This window comes from Sinohyriopsis cumingii, chromosome 18, assembly GCF_028554795.1.
Source record: "Sinohyriopsis cumingii isolate HCF-2022 chromosome 18, ASM2855479v2, whole genome shotgun sequence".
Lineage (NCBI taxonomy): Eukaryota > Metazoa > Mollusca > Bivalvia > Unionida > Unionidae > Sinohyriopsis > Sinohyriopsis cumingii.
Window position 1 is genome coordinate 33,018,319 of NC_142978.1, and position 22,657 is coordinate 33,040,975.

Sequence of the window (22,657 nt, forward strand, 5' to 3'; positions counted from 1 at the left end):
GCTGTGACAACATCTGGCCATTTTAGATACTGAATGAAAAAAGTAGCAGTATTATAAGTACAATATATCTTTCTGATTCTATAGATGGCGTCTAATAGGGCCATTTTAAGGTTAGCCTTGTCGATGAAGTTCAGTTTACTGTATCAAATACCTCATCCTCTTTGGTGTCATCATTTCCTGAAAAGATGATGTGTGTCCTCGTATGTTAAAAAAGTTCAGGTTCAGTATTTAAACTTATCTGGATTATCATGACATCTCTGAAATATATCTCAAGTCCTAGCTAAAATTAACCAAGACAATGCATTGTAATGATAGGCTATACATGGCATCCAGTATAAATGGTGGAGGAAGAACCCAGGAAAACCCCAGTAAGAACCACTGACCCAAGGGAAGCTACAAGTATGCCAGTATGTTTTACCTTGAATGACCATGCTGAGTCAACAAAACACTGTACAGTCTTAAAAATGCCACAATGTAAGTTAAACATTGCTCACTCTACTGTACCAAAAAACCAAGCTTTTATACAGAAGAAAAGTAAATAAGTTGCAAATTTACTTAGATGGATTGTAATTGTGTTTAGCATATAAAGGCGTAACTGGCACTCATTACCATGAAAAGACATAACTGAGTCAATGAAACCTTAATCCCTGCAGAATCGCATAGATATAAAAATACTATGATGTATGGTGAGAAATAAAAATGAGAACCAAGTTTTTTAAAAAGACAGTAAAAATGTTTTTGACTTTACACGTTAACTAACTATTTTGTTTCATGATGTTATTCTTGGACTCAACAAATTTGAAGATTCAAGTCTTTTAATCACTAAACGGAGAGACCAAACTCCAAAATAAAAATTCATACTTGAGTAATCCAACATCATTGAGTTTCCACATGCATAAAAACAAACAACTAATAACATAATGTGATAATTTTAATGATTCTAAAATCATTCAATGATAATTTACAAAAAATCAACAATTTAACAATTTGAGAATGAACACCGAGATAGCTGTCCAGATGGTTTCATGACACAAGAGATTGGTTAAATGTATGTGATGTGTTTGGAAAGATCTGCATCTAAAACTAGAAAGCATCAAGTCTTACATATCAACTTACTTCTTGCTGATATTTATTTAGCATTCGGTTGGCGGCAAAAGCATCACATGTTCTAACCAAAACTGGTATCTATAAAAATGTAAGAGAAGTTCCAATTTAAGAATGCATCATATAGTCTAATCATTAACTGATATCTATTTTTACACATAACAGAGAAGATTCTGAAGATAAAATCAGTAAAATTATCCAACATTTACTTTTTGTCAATTTTTGTGTGTGTAATGAATAAGATGATTCATTAGGCATCAACAATGATCATGTACAGCCTGAAAATAAAAATATTATTTCCAAAACTCTGGAAATGTTGTCACTTTGACAATGATTGCCAATGGCAATGTTAACTGATGCTGACAAATCACAGTTCCTATTGACTGCCAAATCAAGTTCATTTTCACATCGGCAATTATATATCCAGATGACCCATCAGCAAAAAAAAAATATACTGTTTCAGAAATGCCAACCATTCTGACTTTTTTTGGAGGGGGGATTCATTCATATTTTTAACCTCAAGTTATGTGACTGCAATTGGTAGAGTACAATTCCGTTTTTGGGGGTCAGACAACTTTGTATGTAGGAGAACCATAACTTCAACACCAAAATATCTGGATCACCAAAATGTTTGTAATGCTTGATAGTATTTTGCAAAAGTGTACCAAAGCGATTTAATCACAAAGCAACTAAATATTGGACATTTAAAATCACATTAGTTTAGTGACAGATTCACCTGAGACAGCTGAAGAAAGGTGTGAATATCACAGGTTAATTAGAGTATTTTTATGATAGCTATGTCTAACTTCAATGTCCTTATTTTTATGATATTAAGTCTAACTTCAATCTCATGCTTTATTTTGTCTTCAAAATAGTTTGTTCAAAATAGGGTCCCAGAGGAGATGAGTAAATAATAACTGAGTTGACTTCACAAAATAAAACTATTATCATTATCATTATTATTATTATCTCCAAACAAACATGCTAAACATCAGTATTAGATGAATACCACACACTGCAGCTTTTTCTCAATAGCTCTTAGCATGTCACATGGTGGGATAAATTGGTTCCCAAAGAAAGAATTAAATTAAAAAGCACTCTGAATCAGCCTGGTATAATTCTTAAAATAAACTGATAGATAGAGAAGCAAATTTTTAAAGTAAATTATGTTTCTCCGAGAACATTTACTCAATCACATTAGGTTAGGAATATTTCTTGGCTACCTCGCGAATCCATCCCTACTTAAAGACAAGAATTGTCTTACTGTCTATTTTTAGATAGAAAAAAGGCAGTAACTCTTGCCCATTGCCCCTCCCCCCTTAATACCCTCAGGTGTTGCCAGTTTCTAGCTGAGCAAGACTTCAATGCTGATGCTAGTATGGCAGGGTGGTTGTGAGGGTTTTAAGTAATGTGATTGGGTAAGTATTCTCAGAGAAACAATTTACTTAAAAAATTTGCATTCTCCTTCGAATATGTTACCCAATCATATTACATTAGGAGAATAATAATAGGAGGAGGTGCTGAGCATCCAGCCTCTACCTCAGGTGTCCTTCTGGAGATGAGTGCCTGGATTCCCCATGAAAGATAACCCAATCTCCTAATGACCCAGGCAACACAGCCCGATACCCCTTGATCTCTCCATGCCAGCCAACAACTTCTATAATGTCTTGGATTGAAACACTGCATTCGAAAGTGAGGCTCGCAGAAATGGCTCTAATCTTATGAGCTGTAATCCCCATGAGGTGACTCTGATCTTGAGAGATCGCAGAGTATGCTGAGCATATAACCCACTTCAACCAAGATGGTTTGATACCTTGTTTTCCAACCTTGAACAGGCAGAAGTGATTATGCGCATGTCACGACTTGTCTCTGTGTGTTTCAAGTAGTGCTTGAAGGCACAGATCTGAGGCTACTCTGATCCAGATAGATGTCAGAGTACACCAAGCATATGACTCCCTTCACTAAAAACACTGTTGTAACTAACAGATCAGTGAAGTGTCATATCAGAAAACATTTAAAACTTGTGCTGCATGCTTGGTTAATAATAGTTCTTTCAAAACAGCATGAAATACAAATAAATTAAGCATAATTATCAAGCAACACATCAGAATTCACTATTAAAAGCTCTGTAGCAGACAGAGTAAGTGAATAAAGTCAAATGAATGCTAACCCATAATGACCTTGTGTAAGGTCAATGATAACATGGTGAGGCGGTGGTCCTACAAGACGAAATCCTGACAAATCTCTCAAAATATTGGCAGAAATTGTAAAATAAAGTATATAACCTGGAGTAGATAGATAAATCTGCATTATAAATGCTAAATTAACGTTAGATGGGTCGATAGAAACAGAAAAAAGGGCTTGATTGTCGTAGGCTTTTGCACTGCATGTGTCTCAGGACACAGCAATGCTAAAAACTGGTGACACCTGGTGGTATCAAGAGTAGGTAATTGACAAGAGTTAATGCCCTTTGTCTATCTAAAAATAGACAATAAGACAATTTTCATATTTTAGTAGGGCTGGATTTGCCAGGTCACAGGCTAATATTCCTAACTTATGTGTCTGGGCAATGTATTAGAAGGAGAAAAATAAAAGCTCATATTCTGATTTTTCGAAATAGCATTCATATTTCACATCGGTTGGGGTCAAGATCTCTCTTGTCAGGTAATTTGCCATCATGTCCATAAAGATTTGCATAAAAGGTGATTGATTTTATGTGATGTGTTCTTATTTGAGGTCAAACGAATATCACAATCTTCAATGGATATGTTTTGGGAGGTAGTTTTATACTTGAGCATGGAAAGTAGATAGCTGCACAGACAAGCAAAAATCTCAAATTGATTTGGCCTTGGGCAAGTAAATGTTCAAAAAAGTTTGAAAGCCTGCTTAGTGTTGAATAGTGATATCAACAAATTAGATAAAAAGTGAGGGAACAAATATAAAATTTATTTAAATACCAGTACCACAAACTCATTGCTTTATATAAGGTCCCAATTTTTGTGGTTGTTCCAATCACAATTTCAAGAATTAATGAATAATTCTGTGCAATCAACAGGAACCCTTCCCCATTTCACATGTTCAAGTACTGACAAAAACTTATCTCAAAAATACAAAAACATGGATATCAATGAAAATAAGTGAATTTACTGAATAAAAATGAAGAATTTTACCTTTTTAATCCTTTTACCAAGAGCCATTACTGTAGCAACTGTTTCAGGGGATGTGCTTTCTCCATACACATTTTCTAGTAGTTTCATAACATAAGAGGGAGCAAAGAAATGAGTGCCGATAACTTTGTCTCTTCTACTGGTTGAATCTGCAATCTGTGAAAGTAATATATACAGTAAAACCTGTTATAAGAGACTGCACCTTCTGCCAACAACAAAAAATGGTCTCTCGAGAAATGGTTTCTTAAAACATTTTTGTGCAAAAAGACCAGTTTCAGAACAATTTAAAGAAAAATAACCATAATCGCTGCACATATATTCTATTCTTTATTAATAGTTCTTGCTAAAATATTGTATGCATTCATCTGAAAACAAAATTATATAGCAATAAGATATACCGGTATCATTAAACATGACATCACATTTACATTTGAAGATCACATGTACATGCATTAGCATATGAAATCATTTCTGATTTATACCTTTTTGTTTATAACACCCTAAATATGTTTTACTGGCATTTAAACCACCATTTGTGAGTGGTCTGCTCTTTTTCACTTCTTTCAGTTACATTCATTATTTTCTCCAGCACTAAAATTTGTTCATTTTAGTTGGAGGTTCTTCCATTGTTATTAAGGTACCAGGTGTCAACATTGTTATTGCACAGTTGCAATATTGACTGTTAAAACGATTTGGGAAAATATGAAAAATCTATACACATGCATTGCATAATTGCATATCTAGCAGTTAATGAAATAAAAAGAAACAGTTATCTCATCCAGAAACAGACTATGTGTGTGGTTTTGGATTTTTTACATAGCTTTTAACAATTTTTCAGTCATATCGTTACAATGTCTGCAGTGTGGCAGTTTATAGTGATGTCTAGCACTGGGGCATCATGCCACAGACATGTAGCATGATGTTCCACCCAGTCACATTATTCTGACACCAGGCCAACCAGTCCTAACACTAACCTCTTAATGCTGAGTGCCAAGCGAGGCACCTGTTAGTACCATTGTTGTAAGTTTTTGGTACCAGAAACAGAGAACATAATCATTTACTCAGAGATAAAAGTCAACAGCTTAATTCAAAGAAGACATACAGGATTAATTTTATAAACAAAGTGTATAACCCAGTCGCACCAACTTGAATAGACGACAGCTTGGTGACTAGACTGTAATCATTATAACAAGCCTTTAACACTATCAATTAAATTCTGCAACGATTCTCACATGCTGGTTTAATAGACAAAGACCCTATTCATCCCCATTTAATACAGACTCAAAAGACAAACAATATATGCAACTACTACCTTAATTTCAGCACTACAATGGCAATTCATGACATGTACATTAGCCTAGTTTACGGACTGTACCATCTGTCACAAAGATCAAACCAATAGCCAGAATTCTGTTTTTTTTTAATCTTTTTTTTAACTTTTTGCTTTTGATCAGAACAATCTTTACTTATCATGCAGTTATTATTACTAATGTTTACATAAGCTGCAGTGTTTTCTGTCTCTGTTCTCGCAATAGAGTCATTCATAGAGCTGGATATTGAGTCCTACTCGTACATATTGGCGGTAGCTATGATAAGGCCGGGAATCTGGTTAAGTGCTGGAATAATCAAGGTGTACTTTAGTCTGGTTTACAATAAAAATATATAATATTATAAATATACCTACAAAATTTCAGATTTTGGTAGCCAGCGTTTTTTTTTTTTTGGGGGGGGAATAGTGAGGTATGGTATAATCGGTCATTGTTATAGGGTTTAAATAAAGGTCAGTGGAGTTTATCCCCATTTTTGTGATGCTGCCATTCACAGCAGTGTCAAAATGCATATTTTGCCAAGATATTGAAAGTCCCTGTCACATTGAGCAGGAGGTCACTTATGACAGCATTTATATAATAAAATTGACCCGTGCATTATGATTGGGTCAGAAATGACAGGTGGTCACTTATAGCAGATGTCACTCATAACAGGTTTTACTGTATTAGCAAGTCATCTGTGTAAAGACTTGAATGAATTCTGGGAGATTTTGCAAGCTGTTCTGCTTCTACTGTTAAGTGTTTTCAAAGAATTAAGCACCATATAACTCAATCAACCATTGCTTATTCTTGTTTTTAATATTACTGTAACTGAACTTTGTAGTGTTCATGGAGACTGAAATCAATTACGCTGCATGAATGTCAAGGCTGTTCATGAAGTGGTTGTAATCGATTTTCAGCCAACATGACTTAACACTAAAATATGAAGTGAATTTCTTCTACTTAAAAATGTTAAGGAAAAAAATGAAACTGAAGAATTAACAGAATTATTTGTTTTAACTGCTGTTTACAAATATCAAAACACACAAAAGGCACATGATTACATAAGTCTTTTCTGGTGCCATGAGCTGATGCCATCTAATTTTCCAGGTCACAAAAGGCAATTTTAACTCATTCAAATGCTAGTTACGAATTCTTGATAAAATCTGTAATTATTACATTCTGCCAAGTCTTTTATTACAGAATTTTAGAAGCATAAAGTATTTGCAAAATACCAACGGCCAAAACCATGAATATCACGTGGCAAAGATTTTCAGAAACAAAGAGCAAATAAATGTGGTTACTTTATTCAAGCACAAGGGATTTATCAAACCAAAAATGACAAAATACCAACGGCCAAAACCATGAATATCACGTGCATTATTTCATCGGAAACATCCATGAGTCCACTCCTTCATTTTGCATTATTTCATCGGAAACATCCATGAGTCCACTTGTTCGTTTTGCATTATTTCATCGGAAACATCCATGAGTCCACTTGTTCGTTTTGCATTATTTCATCGGAAACATCCATGAGTCCACTCCTTCGCTTTGCATTATTTCATCGGAAACATCCATGAGTCCACTCCTTCATTTTGCATCCCAAAACAATGCATTCATCTCATAATTGCTACTAAAATCTGTGGTTACAAACTTGTAGAACCACTGGTCTAGGTATTACTCCATAAACATATACAAGTCATTTTGTTACATAATTATGTTAATACAGTAGTCCCCCTCTTATAAGGCCACCCCAATTGCAACAGGGAAGTGGCCTAAGGAGGATGACAAATGCGAGTGGTAAATACATATGAAGAAATTCACAAGTATATTTAATTCTAAAACATTTAATATTTTCATTTAAAAATCACATGCATGTTGTGAAATAAATGTAAAACAAATTGTTTCATCATTTTCAAAAGAATGTTATGAATAACCATTGATATAGTTTTAAAACTGTCTTTATAATTATGTTACAAATCACATCATCTGTCACTTTGTTGGTAACAGTCTAAAAAACAAACCAGTCTCGTCACAATTAAAAATATCCTTGCTGTAATATCCCCTGCATATATCATTTACTCTTTTGTTCAAACCTTCGACAACTTCATTATTAACATCAGCTGATTCTCCACTAAAGACAGAACACTTAATATTGTGTCGGACATAAAATCTGTGCAACCCTCCATTACTTTCGGTAAAGTTGCCATATCCCATTTCAACTGACAAAATTGTTGCTTTTCTTGGATCATTTGACTGGTGAGTGGAATTTTCTTAACATGTACAGTGCAAAACCATTCAAAAACCTTGTCATTCAAATCAGGATATAAACATTTCCTGGCTCAAACAATCTTCCTTTCTCTATCCATTCCACCTTCCCACTTCTGCAGAATTGTTCCCTTATCTTCCACAACAATGTTTATCTGAGTCTTTCCGACATCACAGGTTTCTGCAAGGATCCTCGAACCACCACCCCTTTTGGTCAGTTGAATTACTTTCTCTTCTAAACTGAGAATTTTTCTTTTCCTTGATAACATGTTGATCTTTTTGCAGTAAGTTATTCATGTTGACAACTACAAGACTGATAAAACAATTATGTATGCATTTAAACAAATAGCCATGTGTTTTTAACTCATTTGGCCCCAGAGGTTTTTGTTGTTTTTGCCTGAAATGTGCGTAGGAAAGACATTGGGGGGGGGGCTATTTCTGAATACATCGTAATACATCGGCTTTCAACAGATTTTCCATGAGACTAATGCCTAGTTGCATTAGAAACATCATTTTCCAATGGTTATTTTGCTTGCGCATGAGCAGAAGGGTAAAAGTTTGAGTTCTTTTATTATTTTTATTTTTTTTGCTTAATGGACTCATCATTTTCGTATGGAGACCGCAATTTATTCCAAATACCCAGCTTATCATAGTTTTTGCAAAGATATTGCCTGTCTGTGTGCAGTTAAGACCAGTATGCCTTAGATCTGAGGCCAAAAGGTCTAAAATCCGAACATAAAATTGCATTCCGACCTCGAGCGAATTTTGGGTGGAAAAAAAACGGGTCCAAAAAATGAGGTTTTTCCCTCTGTATTTTGTAGTGCAACTAGAACTTCCAGAATATTTGGTATCATTTTAGAGCTATGTCTGTCTGCTTTTTTGCAATACCAGCCAAGCTGGAGTATCTTAAATGACCTTGATGCTGCAGAGCTCGGAAGTAGGATACAGCCTCATCATGCCTACAGACGGGATTGGGGCCGAATCGGTTAAAGGAAGTGATCTTGTGATCAGATTCATTAGTCGCAGTCTGGTACCCTATTGTTTTTATACATTTCTTTACACAAAGTGAGAGAAGCCAAAACGGCTTCGATATGTACCATTAACATCACGCAGACTGACCTCGCGACCGTTAGGATTTGTGATCATGACAATTATTGTCAGTAGTAATAGCCACTACCTATCAAAGTGAACAAACTCAACATCTTACATGGGGAAGCCATAAAGGCTATCAAACCATTTTCCTGCTGACCTGGGTATCGATACTGCCACTTCTCAGCTGTTACTACTGTTCAATAACTGTATTATCAGAGTGACTAAACCGGACATCTTATGATACAAAAGCAGTAAGGCCAATCGGATTTGAGTTTTTCTTGGCTTTATGGAATAAATGTGGCTTCTCGTGAGGCTTAAATGATATAATATTAACCTTAGTGGTACATGTACTTCACTTCTTTCAGTAACGAAAACCTGACACCGGGAAACCAAAATCGGATTATTTAACACACGTTATGAATAAAATACTGGTTCTGGATACATATTAAAATAAAATGTGGCCGCTTGTGAGGGGTAAATTTTATATTACTGCACTAATATGCTGTCCACTGGTCAAGTTAGCCAGATGGACTTTAATGTGGGGGACTTTTGAACACAGACTTGTCAGTGCCAATGGATTCTGGCAGTAAGGAGCGGGCGGCCGCTGGTCAGGGAGGCCGTTCAAGAGGGGGATTAGCGTACAATTTCTGCAAAAAATTACCTTGATAAATCAACCAAACATTTTAAGCTAACATTTTTAGATTTACATTATGTAATGAAAAGTTTAAATTAATTTTCTTTTTTAATGCCTAAATTATACAAAGTTACACCCATCATAAATTATACAAAGTTACACCCATCATATATTTTCTGTGATATTTACCAATTAATAAATATAATACCGAACTGATTTTAGTCAGACTGTAATTATAATAACTATTTACACCCAGGGTCTTTTATTAAATTTTGCTTGTAAAAAAAATGGGTGACCAGTGCTTAACATCTTTTTATAAGCACATTCAACTGTAATTGTATTTTATGAATTTTTGACAATAAAATGTTCTTATTCAAATAGAAAACTGCCTGACCATTGTATGAAAAAATGTACGATGACTTTAAAGCCTTCAGCATATTTAAGCCTGCCACTGTACTTACCATATCTATATCCAGAGAAGAAGTATTAGTACAAAGAATGGTCTGTGGTTTACAAATCTTATCTAACTTTGCAAATATCTCTTTCTTCAAAGCCAGGTTCTCAAACACTGCTTCTATCACCTGAAAAACACATCAGGTTATGCTTAACAGTTTTCACAAAATTTAACTTCCTCAAATCTACATCATCTGCATAAACTTCAATCACTGCAGTGGAAACTGCCAAATACTGGGACCTTTTTCACCCTTACAATCATTTATTGATTTCTCTCTGTGTTGGATTAATAGTTTTATTGTATCTTTAGGTCAGAATTATTCTACACTAGTTTAAATCCAGCTTGTGAACTGGCAAAAATGAAGATAGCTGGTTTATGTCATTTTAGCACTAACTGATATGCATAAACATAATTTTCTATAGTTTGAATTCTCTGCTACTTTTCTTTTTAAATTATAGCAGTGGTTCCCAATCCCCAGGTCACAACCCAAATCAGGACCATGAGGACATTCTAGAGGGTAGTGGAGGGTCACCAGAATTTTATTTTAGGGTGGCAAAATCAAAATGTGGAAATGGGGTTGTGAGGCTAAAAAATAATAATATAAAAAATAACATTTAATTTTTTAGGGTTGTGGTCAAAAAAGGTTAGGAACCACTGAATTAAAGATTCACATAGCTGCAAGTATTTCTAATTTCATTCAATGTCTTTCTGAGAAATCTGTTTACAATGAATTCAAATCCGACTATAGCTCTAACAGTGGTTGGATTTTGTTTTTTAATGTAGCTTTAACAATTTTTCAGTCATATCACTACGATGTCTGCAGTGTGTCAGTTTATAGTGACGTCTAGCACTGGGGCATCATGTCACAGACATGTAGCATGATGTCCCACCCAGTCACATTATCCTGACACCAGGCCGACCAGTCTTAACACTTACCTCTTAAAGCTCTAATAGTGGTAATTCAGATAAGAAACATGTCCATATATCACCCACATGTGCACATTTTAATGTCCAATTATAGCAAATTTAAAAAATAGACACACACCCCAACTTACAGCTCTTCCTAATTATAATGTGGTAGTTGTGGCCCAAAATGTGCACCTCATTGTCCAACCACGTTACAGTCAGAACTGAGATATATTGAAAACAGAGTTATATACTGAACTGCTGTATTGCCGAAATGATAAAAAATTGTTAAATAATAGTTTATTGAAAAGGAAATAAAGATATAACACTAAGCTTTATTTGGTTTTCTTTCAACCCATATCGCTATACATTGGTATGATTTTTGTCATAAAGTTTTCAATGGACAAAAAACATGCATGCAATAAAAATACAAATAAAATCGTTTGTACATCAATGCTTTTTATGCGCAAACTAAGCATGTAAAAAAGTTGCCCATTAGTTTTTCACTTTATTTATTTTCATGCATATTCACTTTCTTGGCTTTGTAATAAATTACATTTTCGACAGTTTCTGAATTTATGGATAGGGCAAAGAGTCCTATTGTTTTCACAAAGAATCTTAGTTTGTTGAGTCTTAAGATTTATTCTTACAGTGACTATGAAATCCACAAAAATTGACATCCCATTTAAATTTTTAAATTTACAGTATTATCTGTGAACCCTCCTAAGGTGTATAATATATGACAGTTTAAAAAAACACATTAAAAAATATTCATTTTGAAAATTATGCAACTGCCTCTTGCCATCAGGAGAGATACATATGATTCACTAATTATGACAAGAAAACCAACCAGATCTACTTCCTTAAGGTCCTCCAAAGTAAATGAAGGACGAAGAGTGGACACGGCCTGCTTGACCTGTTCTGCTGTCAATTTCCCAAGGGCTATACTCTTCTTCAGGTCATTCTCCATCACCTTCAGACTCTTGTCTAAAAACTGGAAACAAAATGGTACCTAAAACAAGTAGAATGTCACACACACAAACATTTAGTACTGAACCTAGGATATATGGTGACACAGTAGTTAGTGGGCCCGACTTGTGACCAGAATGGTTTTGGTTTGAAACCTTCAAAGAACTGGCTGTTTTAGATGCTTTGGTATACTCCTCTGCAAGGTTGAACTCCAACTGCTTTGGCACCAGATAACCTTTTGTGTGCCTATGTGGCATTAAACACATTACAAACAAGCAAACTTTACACCACCTGCATCCATGACTTCACTGACTGAGAGAGAAACATGGCCCAGAAAAGAGAATCTTAATTATTGCCTCTTTGTTAAAGCAAAACATTTCTTCAACAAAATACATGTCACTCCATGCTGGTCTTGAACTAACAGAACAAGACTTTTACTTACTGAACTTATGTATCTGCACATTTTTGCATTATTGTGCAAAATGCTTAAAAGTAAATACAGTAACCTTAAAAAAAGGAAATGCCATATAAACAAGAAGAAAATCCAAAGGTTCTCATATACTTCTAAGGCAAATATATACAGGCATCAGTTTCCTTATATACAGGAATCAGTTTCCATATATACAGGCATCAGTTTCCTTATATACAGGAATCAGTTTCCATATATACAGGCATCAGTTTCCTTACATACAGGCATCAGTTTTCTTATATACAGGTATCAGTTTCCATATATGCAGGCATCAGTTTCCTTATATACAGGAATCAGTTTCCTTATATACAGGAATCAGTTTCCATATATACAGGCATCAGTTTCCTTACATACAGGCATCAGTTTTCTTATATACAGGCATCAGTTTCCATATATACAGGAATCAGTTCCCTTATATACAGGCATCAGTTTCCTTACATACAGGCATCAGTTTTCTTATATACAGGCATCAGTTTCCATATATACAGGCATCAGTTTCCTTATATACAGGAATCAGTTCCCTTATATACAGACATCAGTTTCCTTAATGTGAGGGTGGCCAAGTAGTCTAAGGTGCTCACCATTACAGATCACTGACATCTAAATTTTGTTGATTTGTGTTCAAGTCTCAGGCTTGGCCAATGTGTCAAGAAAGCTCCCGGAGGGTAAGCGCTTCTCCACAGGGTTTTCTCTACCAAATATACTGGCCACCACACATTGATTATCATGTGCTAAATAATGGTGTTAAACCCACAAAACCACCAATACTTAATGTGAATCATTATTAATGGTTGACAGCCAATAATTGTACATAAACCATTTCCTGGTTCTAAATAGTTTGATAACAAAGTTTTAAATGATGCTGATCTTTAATCATGAGTTAATAAAGTGACCATTTCTTTAATTTTTGTTTCTCTTTATTGTCATGTCTCCTGTTGCTGAAAGAAAATTTAACAAAAAGTACAAGTGGGCCTGAGATATCTCACAATACAGACACTGGACAAAATTTCAATCCAACATTTTCACCTCTCAAATTAAACTAAGCACTTTTTTGACAAAAGATTTTCCTTTTTATTTGCTATGAGCAGCAATAAATTAATCCTTGTCATAGAACCATGCACATTATGTTGCAACTGCAATGTATTTTATGCTAAACATACTACACACCCTTGTGCCTACTTTGTAATTATTCATAATTAGCATTCTCTATTGTGTATATTTTATGTCAAACTATTGACATATGTTAACTTTACCCAATCAATCAAGTGGCTTACTTTGGCAGGTGCAAGTTGTCAGCATCATAATCTCACTCTTATGATATGATCTAGCCTTTGTCTATGGCAACAGGACAGGGTCAGCCGACCTTTCATGGGGATGACACCCTCCCCATCCCCCATCCACACAATCCAAGCCTTGGAAAATGTTGATTTCTTAATTGCCAAAAGCCAATTAAGAGGGGGGTTTGTCTCTTTTATATGAACAGCATAGTTCATATTATTTCATCTCTATTATGTGATCAGCATAATTCATGACTTCATGCCTGTTATGTGATCAGCATATTAATTCATTATTTCATCTCTATTATGTGAACAGCATAATTCATTATTTCATCTCTATTATGTGATCAGCTTAATTCATTATTTTATCTCTATTATGTGATCAGCATAATCTCATTATTTCATCTCTATTATGTGATCAGCATAATCTCATTATTTCATCTCTATTATGTGATCAGCATAATTCATACCTTCATGCCTGTTATGTGAACAGCATATATTCATAACTTCATGTCTGTTACGTGAGCAGCATAAATTCACATATGTTGTGTCAACCAAACAGTTTCATGTCAGGTGTGCAAAACAGAACAATTTCAGAAGTTATGTGTGCAAGATAATTTCATAGTGTTGAATAGGAAATATAATAATTTGTTACATTGTAAAAGCAAATAAATTCAGGAGATTTACTATTAGTAACAGTGTACATTTCGTTTACATATATCACAAGACTCTAGTAATTTCCAGCAGATTTACATCTCATTTAACAACCCTTTAAGTGCCTCATACCTTTTGGTCCTGTTCCACCAGTACAACAGGGATTCCTGATGTAATAAAACAGAGTGCTATTCCAGCTCCCATTGTCCCTGCTCCAATCACTCCTACTGTTTTAACAGGAATGGGAGACACTGTCTGTGAACTTGCACCAGATGGATGTTGCCACTGAAAAGAAAGACAGCCAACATAATACATTTGCAGGTGTTATTAGTTTTCATTCATCAAAGCTGAAATTTTCTTGGCATCCTGTATATTACTGGACTGGTGTACCAAATACACCAATACATCAATGGTCACTTTGACAGCTATCAAATGATCTGTTTCTCATCATTTCAAAACGACAATGGTATAAAGTTATTTGGAACAAAATCATCTTTAAATGGCCAAATTTTGGCAATGAAATGCTTAAATATAGCTTCCTTTTTTAACCAATTCAATGGATTACATTTACTGTGAAATAAGCCATTTGCATACATCAATTAGCATTTATAATTTATCCCACAATTATTCCAGTAGACAATCAACTGTAGAAGAAAACAGTTGCCCAAAATAATCTCTAACCTAGAGTTAAGGAACATGAGTCATGTTCCAATTTTATGACTGTACGAGAAGGTCCACGAGTCTATTTTATTGGAAAGACTATATAGTTATTTCTTGTATTTTTTTAACCCTTTAAGTTTTCATACACAGTTGAGTTATAAAAGACAATGTTTCAGTGGTTTGGTCTCACTAGAGCGCAATTATTTCATATACATGAGCTTTGTGTTATAGAAATCAAAGTCCCCTTAAGTGAAAACAATAAAGTAAACAATCTGGACCTCATGAATTTCCATCAGAATCAAGGTGTAAAGCTTGTGTAAATCCATCAGAATCGAGGTGTAAAGCTTGTGTAAATTCATCAAAATCAAGGTGTAAAGCTTGTGTAAATCCATCAGAATCAAAGTGTAAAGCTTGTGTAAATTCATCAGATTCGAGGTGTAAATTCATCAAAATCAAGGTGTAAAGCTTGTGTAAATTCATCAGAATCAAGGTTTAAAGCTTGTGTAAATTCATCAGAATCAACGTGTAAAGCTTGTGTAAATTCATCAGAATCAACATGTAAAGCTTGTGTAAATTCATCAGAATCAAGGTGTAAAGCTTGTGCAAATTTATCAGATTTGAGTTGTAAAGCTTGTGTAAATTCATCAAAATCAAAGTGTAAAGCTTGTGTAAATTCATCAGAATCAAGGTTTAAAGCTTGTGTAAATTCATCAGAATCAACGTGTAAAGCTTGTGTAAATTCATCAGAATCGAGGTGTAAAGCTTGTGCAAATTCATCAGATTTGAGTTGTAAAGCTTGTGTAAATTCATCAAAATCAAGGTGTAAAGCTTGTGTAAATCCATCAGAATCAAAGTGTAAAGCTTATGTAAATTCATCAGATTCGAGTTGTAAAGCTTGTGTAAATTCATCAAAATCAAGGTATAAAGCTTGTGTAAATTCATCAGAATTGAGGTGTAAAGCTTGTGTAAATTCATCAGAATTGAGGTGAAAAGCTTGTGTAAATTCATCAGAATCAAGGTGTAAAGCTTGTGTAAATTCATCAGAATCAAGGTGTAAGGCTTGTGTAAATTCATCAGAATCGAGGTGTAAAGCTTGCATAAATTAATCAGAATTGAGGCATAAAGCTTGTGTAAATTCATCAGAATCGAGGTGTAAAGCTTGTGTAAATTCATCAAAATCAAGGTGTAAAGCTTGTGTAAATTCATCAGATTCGAGTTGTAAAGCTTGTGTAAATTCATCAAAATCAGGTGTAAAGCTTGTGTAAATCCATCAGAATCAAAGTGCAAAGCTTGTGTAAATTCATCAGATTCGAGTTGTAAAGCTTGTGTAAATTCATCAAAATCAATGTATAAAGCTTGTGTAAATTCATCAGATTCGAGGTGTAAAGCTTGTGTAAATTCATCAGATTCAAGGTGTAAAGCTTGTGTAAATTCATCAGAATCAAGGTATAAAGCATGTGTAAATCCATCAGAAACAAAATGTAAAGCTTGTGTAAATTGATCAGAATCAAGGTGTAAAGCTTGTGTAAATTCATCAGAATCAAGGTGTAAAGCAAGTGTAAATTCATCAGAATCAAGGTGTAAAACGTGTAAATTCATCAGAATCGAGGTGTAAAGCTTGTGTAAATCTATCTTGATAATGGCTCACATCAGCAATCTTAAATTCCAGCTTAAAATATCATATATGTCCCAAGATTAAATCATCTCCACAGAACCCAAGTTAAATCCCACCTTTTTTCCGGGGTCTATTTCATAATTAGCTAATATAACATATTCATTTTTAATTGGGCTTTGGAACATTCTGCTTTGTGTGTATCTTCAACCTGTCTTTGTTTTAAATAATGATTTTTATTTATTGTAAACAAACACAGTGCAGTTTAATGCCAGGTGCTATTCAAGTGAGTTTCATAACCACTGACACCTATGTACTCACAGACTTAACAATAATGTGTGTTAGCACATCTATTGAATTGAACAATTCACTTGTGTCTTATATCAAGGAACTCTCACATTCACAATACTCACACACTGGTTATTTCTGAGATCTTGGACACTTGTGAATTATTCAACACAACTGCTATACTTACATATTTTACCATCTAATATGTAGATTGGAAATTACCTTGGCAGTCAATCTCTCTGCAAAGAAGGCATACTGTAAAGCTCTGGCCTGCCCTGAGGTCAACAACTCTATCACAAGACTCTGTTCTCTCTCCATCCCGTCTGAATATGGAAGTTCGACTGCAGCATGGATGGCTTTCAGGCAAAACTAGGTCATGGTAAATTAAATGTCACATGTAACTACATGTATTTCTGTCTTTTGTAATACAAAACTAGGTCATGGTAAATTAAATGTCACATGTAACTACATGTATATCTATCTTTTGTAATACAAAACTAGGTCATGGTAAATTAAATGTCACATGTAACTACATGTATTTCTGTCTTTTGTAATACAAAACTAGGTCATGGTAAATTAAATGTCACATGTAACTACGTATATTTCTATCTTTTGTAATACATAAAGTGTTCAGTAAATATAAAGCTTCAAAAAATAGTTATCAAAGAAAAGTTTCTCAGCTACAACATTCCTATTTATTTCATACATTATAGTCTTGTAATGAAGTATGAGATTATATTTTTAAAAATGACTACACACATGCATGAAGAGAAATCAAAGGGCATGTATATCAAGTATCTTTACATAAAATTTATTCAGTAAACAATGACTGACTTTTTCAGATGCATTTACCAAGGTCGCTTCATATGTACATACAAATTTTAATCATGGCCAACCAGCTGCTTGCCTCTAATCAGATACATTACCTACCAAGCAGCTTGTGAACCAAGACACTCAGCAATTAGTGTAATATCAACACCCACCGTTTGCTGAGTACCTAATTAGTGGAATATCAACACCCTCTACTTGCTGAGTACCTAATTAGTGTAATATCAACACCCACTGCTTGCTGTGTACCTAATTAGTGTAATATCAACACCAACTGCTTGCTGAGTACCTAATTATTGTAATATCAACACCCACTACTTGCTGAGTACCTAATTATCCAATTAACTTGCACATTCATTCATAGTGACCTAGGGTTGTCCGTGTTATAGAGATGAATGTTGTGGCTTGTTATTTCAATGATGAAGATTGCATAGTATTTAAAAGGATTGTTGAACAGGGGAAATATACAAATGATGGTCTGAAACTGTCATCATTATTATCAATATCATTGCAGTTATACTTACTTTTGGTATACAGTTATACTTACTATTGGTATACAGTTATACTTACTACTGTATACAGTTATACTTACTATTGGGATACAGTTATACTTACTATTGGTATACAATTATACTTACTATTGGTATACAGTTATACTTACTATTGGTATACAGTTATACTTACTATTGGTATACAGTTATACTTACTATTGGTATACAGTTATACTTACTATTGGTATACAGTTATACTTACTATTGCTATACAGTTATACTTGCTATTGGTATACAGTTATACTTACTATTGGCATACAATAATAATTACTATTGCTATACAGTTATACTTACTATTGGCATACAGTTATACTTACTATTGGTATACAGTTATACTTACTATTGGTACATACAGTTATACTTACTACTGGTATACAGTTATACTTACTATTGGTGTACAGTTATACTTACTATTGGTGCTACATAGCCTTTATACTTCTTCTTTATACGAGTAATTTCAGCTGAAATGTAAAGATTTTTCATGTGAAAGAAATGCTCATGAGAAAGTTGTCATGGTAATACAAATAACAATAGGTACATTGAACTGAGTATCATACCACACTATGATGACACCCTCACCCCCCTCCTTACTCCCCCTACCCAGATCATGGGTTTAATACCTACCCTGAGGCCACCTTGGGTTGACTGTCTTGGTATGTTCTTGGTAAAGGGACTTCCACATCCTCAGGCAGGGATTGTCCTGGGCTTCACCAATGTCACAAATTGCGATTTTGTTTTCCTGACTGGTGAAAAAATATACCATCTGGCGACTTTTTTGGCAACAGCCTTTTTGGTTGTGTAATTTGTACATAAATCATGGATTTGGAAAGGAACACTGAAAAGGACCATGAAAGGAAGCCACATACTTAGACACAATGCACTGGAATATATCTGTTACATAAACAAATCCTTTGTTTGTATTGACAAACCCATCTTTACAGTGCATTGTTACATCATAATCCGCTTATGTTGACATCTGGACTGAGTAATATATGCTATAGACTATACCTACAATTGACCAACCTCTGGAGATGCAAACAGAAACAGCTACAATAAATTAAAAGACATCAAAATCCTTCTGTTTCTTTATAAAATATACCAATAAAATAGTTTTGCTGAAACTTCTGAGAAAACTGATTACTTTTGAAGTACCAATTGCTGTGTATAAATACAAAGCAAATGGAAAAAATCTAAACATAAGTCAGACGTTGCATGTTCATCATGTCATCCTAAGAGTAAGTTAATAAAATTAACAGCATTTGGATTTAGTGCAAATTCATCAGACAACATAGTCACTGAACCTGATGTTATACCTGGCAGTCCAACATCATCTACATGTAGTGATGGTGTGTTTGTGTGATTTGGATTTTGAATGTAGCTTTAACAATTTTTCAGTCATATCACTATGATGTCTGCAGTGTGGCAGCTTATAGTGATGTCTAGCACTGAGGCAGCTGTTAGTACCATTTATGTAAGTCTTTGGTATGACTCGACTGGGGATCGAACCCATGACCTCCTGCATCCGAGGCATACACTCTAACCACTATGCCACTGGAGCGGTTTGTAGTGATGGTAATAATGCTTCATGTGCAACACCATATCATGATGAACTGGTCAAAAGTTCCGGAAAATTTCTCGATAGCTGGAAACTTGGGTGTCTGTGTCTGAAATATGATACAAAGTTAAAGCAGATGTTCTGTGATATATGTATCAAGGCACAAGTCATCCATTCATTTACAAATGGCTGTGATATTTTGAAAGAGTGTGTCACCGAACATGAATCCAGGCAGGGTAAGTAATACATGTTAATTTTGTTCATTGATCTTTTACTTCTGCCATCAATCCCAGGTTATGACTGCAAGGACTTAAACTACACAATAAGAAATAGCAAAACAAACAAATTTTGCATAATTGAAAATAATTTATTTTTCAAAATACAGGAGTGAAAGAATTAAATTAACTTACAGCATGGTGAATGAATTCCTATTTCCTATAAGTCCTATCAGTTCCAATAGTTGCAAGAAATCAAAATACGTTCCAATGAAAAATGCCCCTTCTGTGTTGAAGTTTCAAATGTACTGAAATAATTAATTTTAAAAGAATTCAAATAGTCGTTGAAAAACTTTAGTTAATACCAGTTATTCTAGTGTGCCATGCAAAAAATAAATCTTTTCAAAAGCCAAGTCGGGTGATTGAATCTGAAAACACGCGATTGGGACCTATCATCAGGAAGCTTTTTTTGTGGCATATTTAAGCATCGTTTTCAATAAATATTCTCTGATTTTTCGGGTCCAGTACATGTGAAATTCTCAAAATGGACATGTCATTTCTCCCTGTGAAGTGTGTTATTTGCCCGCCTCCCAACGTACCTCCACTTCATATTCTATACTATAGCTGAAGGTTAGACTTAAGCCTCTTCGACATACTTCAAAGAAACCGTCTGTTCTACCATGAGTGAAAGCACTAGCACTTGATTGATAAATAAACAATGCCCTTTTTTGTTGTAACTAACAATGCATAAAATGGGCATGAATTTATATTAACAGTTCAAATGATGTCTCAAGCTACCATGCATGTGATAACTATTTCCTACATTTTATATCCCACCTTATTTCCTTATTGTTAACTAGTATATGCATATAACAGTTGACTCAATTACAAATTTTTTCAGAATTGGCTTTTGGGTGGGGGGACATATGTTCTGTGATATGATTCTTCATTCCTTCTTCTAATTTAATGATGGTAATTAATGCTTATATATACAATACATTAATGCCAGGTGTTGACTCGTGTAAGTTTCACTGGTGGGAATGGAGATCTTAGTTTGCTTGCTGCGATCTACAGCGTTCTGTGATCATTCTTGGGATTTAGGAAGCAATTCACTATAAGCAAAGCATGTCAAGCGTGGCAAAAATACATTTCTGAACTCCTGGTTGACAGAGATGTACTTTGTAAAGCTAGCCACAAAAAGGGGGTGGGACATTTAATTCCTGAATGCATGAAATCGACAGTCATATTATACGTCACTTATCTTACATTGCAAAATACAATCATAGGGTTTTAGTATTAAAATGTCATTAACTAAAGTTCTTTACAAAACTGTTATTTGGAAAATGATATACATAATATAGATTTGCTTAATACCTGATGTTTTTATTTAAAAAAAGAGCAAGACACCATAGATGTCAGGAAAGTAGATATTTTACATTTGATAATGCATCTTTTTCAAGTGACAACAGTCATACCTATGTACTAACAATGATGTGGGATGCAAAGACCATGGAAGTAGCGAAGATCACTGCTAATAGTAAAAGTAAAAATGCCATTATCTGTGCCATGAGGAACACTTTCTTTGCAGCTTTATTTTACTTTATTAGCATCGTGACGGATCATCATGTGACTTTCTATGACATTTTAATAATGCAAAACAGTCATGTAATGATTTATTTTGTAATATCATAGCTGTATTTCTTCTTGTCAACAAAGTAATAACTATCCCATCTTTTTCAATTTTCATTGCCTATCACAGTCATAGACTTGGAAAAATATCCATTATTTCTTCTGGCGACATTTTTTGAAAACTGGTGACAAAATACTGAGGTTGGCGATTTTTTGGGTGACAACTTTTTAAAAGCCAGGAACATCCATGCCAGGTAATATAGACAATGAATTGCCATTAACAACCATCCAACGAATCAAAACCTTTTATCTAAAACTTTAACAAAGAACATTAATACTGTTGATGATCATGCCAGAAAACAGTACCTGATCTTTTATGCTTTATGTCCTTTGTTCCATGACCCTACACAAAACTTCGGTCAAACTTATAGTTCATAAATAATGTTCTTACACAGCAATAATCAATTTTCATGAGACTATCTTAATCTCAAGTAGTAAAATTATGATGGTAAATATACCTTTGATTGACCAAATTTCTAACTGCAGTTGGTGGAATAAATATAGCAAATGATATCTACCAGGAAGTGGCACATCTTCTTTTATAAAATCTCATTCAATCAATTCTTGGTTTCAGTTTAATCTTCATTAATGATGAAAAATCTGATTTGGATTTTTAACGTAGTTTTAACAATCTTTCTTTCATATCGCTACAATGTCTGCAGTGTGGCAGTTTATAGTGTTGTTGTTGTCGTGGGGTTTAATGAAATTTTTCAGCACAAGATAGGCTATACATGGCGACCAGTATTAATGGTCGAGGAAGAAACCGGGAAAACCCCAGGAAGAACCACCGACCCACAAGAAGCTACTGGCAAACTTTCTCACATACCCAAATTGGCTGAACCCGAGACTCGAACCCATGTAGACAGAGGTGAGATGGCAGTGATCCATAATGGTAAGTGCTTTAGACCACTTGGACACTCGAGGCCCCCAGTTTACAGTGATGTCTAACACATGGTTC

The 22,657-nt window shown here is 34.4% G+C and overlaps 1 protein-coding gene across 3 annotated transcripts in view; it reads right to left on the reverse strand.

Annotated features, from left to right (window-relative positions):
* The window catches only part of LOC149776341 (peroxisomal bifunctional enzyme-like), a 57,014-nt gene that overhangs the window by 18,826 nt on the left and 15,531 nt on the right, over positions 1-22,657 (reverse strand). For all 3 annotated transcript variants that reach the window (XM_089942857.1, XM_089942856.1, XM_089942858.1), the window contains 7 exons: positions 18,652-18,701; positions 17,084-17,230; positions 14,434-14,586; positions 11,783-11,926; positions 10,034-10,153; positions 4,275-4,427; positions 1,117-1,185 (listed from right to left, as the gene is read on the reverse strand). In XM_089942857.1, the coding sequence (XP_089798983.1) occupies positions 1,117-1,185; positions 4,275-4,427; positions 10,034-10,153; positions 11,783-11,926; positions 14,434-14,586; positions 17,084-17,230; positions 18,652-18,701 (836 nt within the window). The remainder of the gene's footprint in view (positions 1-1,116; positions 1,186-4,274; positions 4,428-10,033; positions 10,154-11,782; positions 11,927-14,433; positions 14,587-17,083; positions 17,231-18,651; positions 18,702-22,657) is intronic.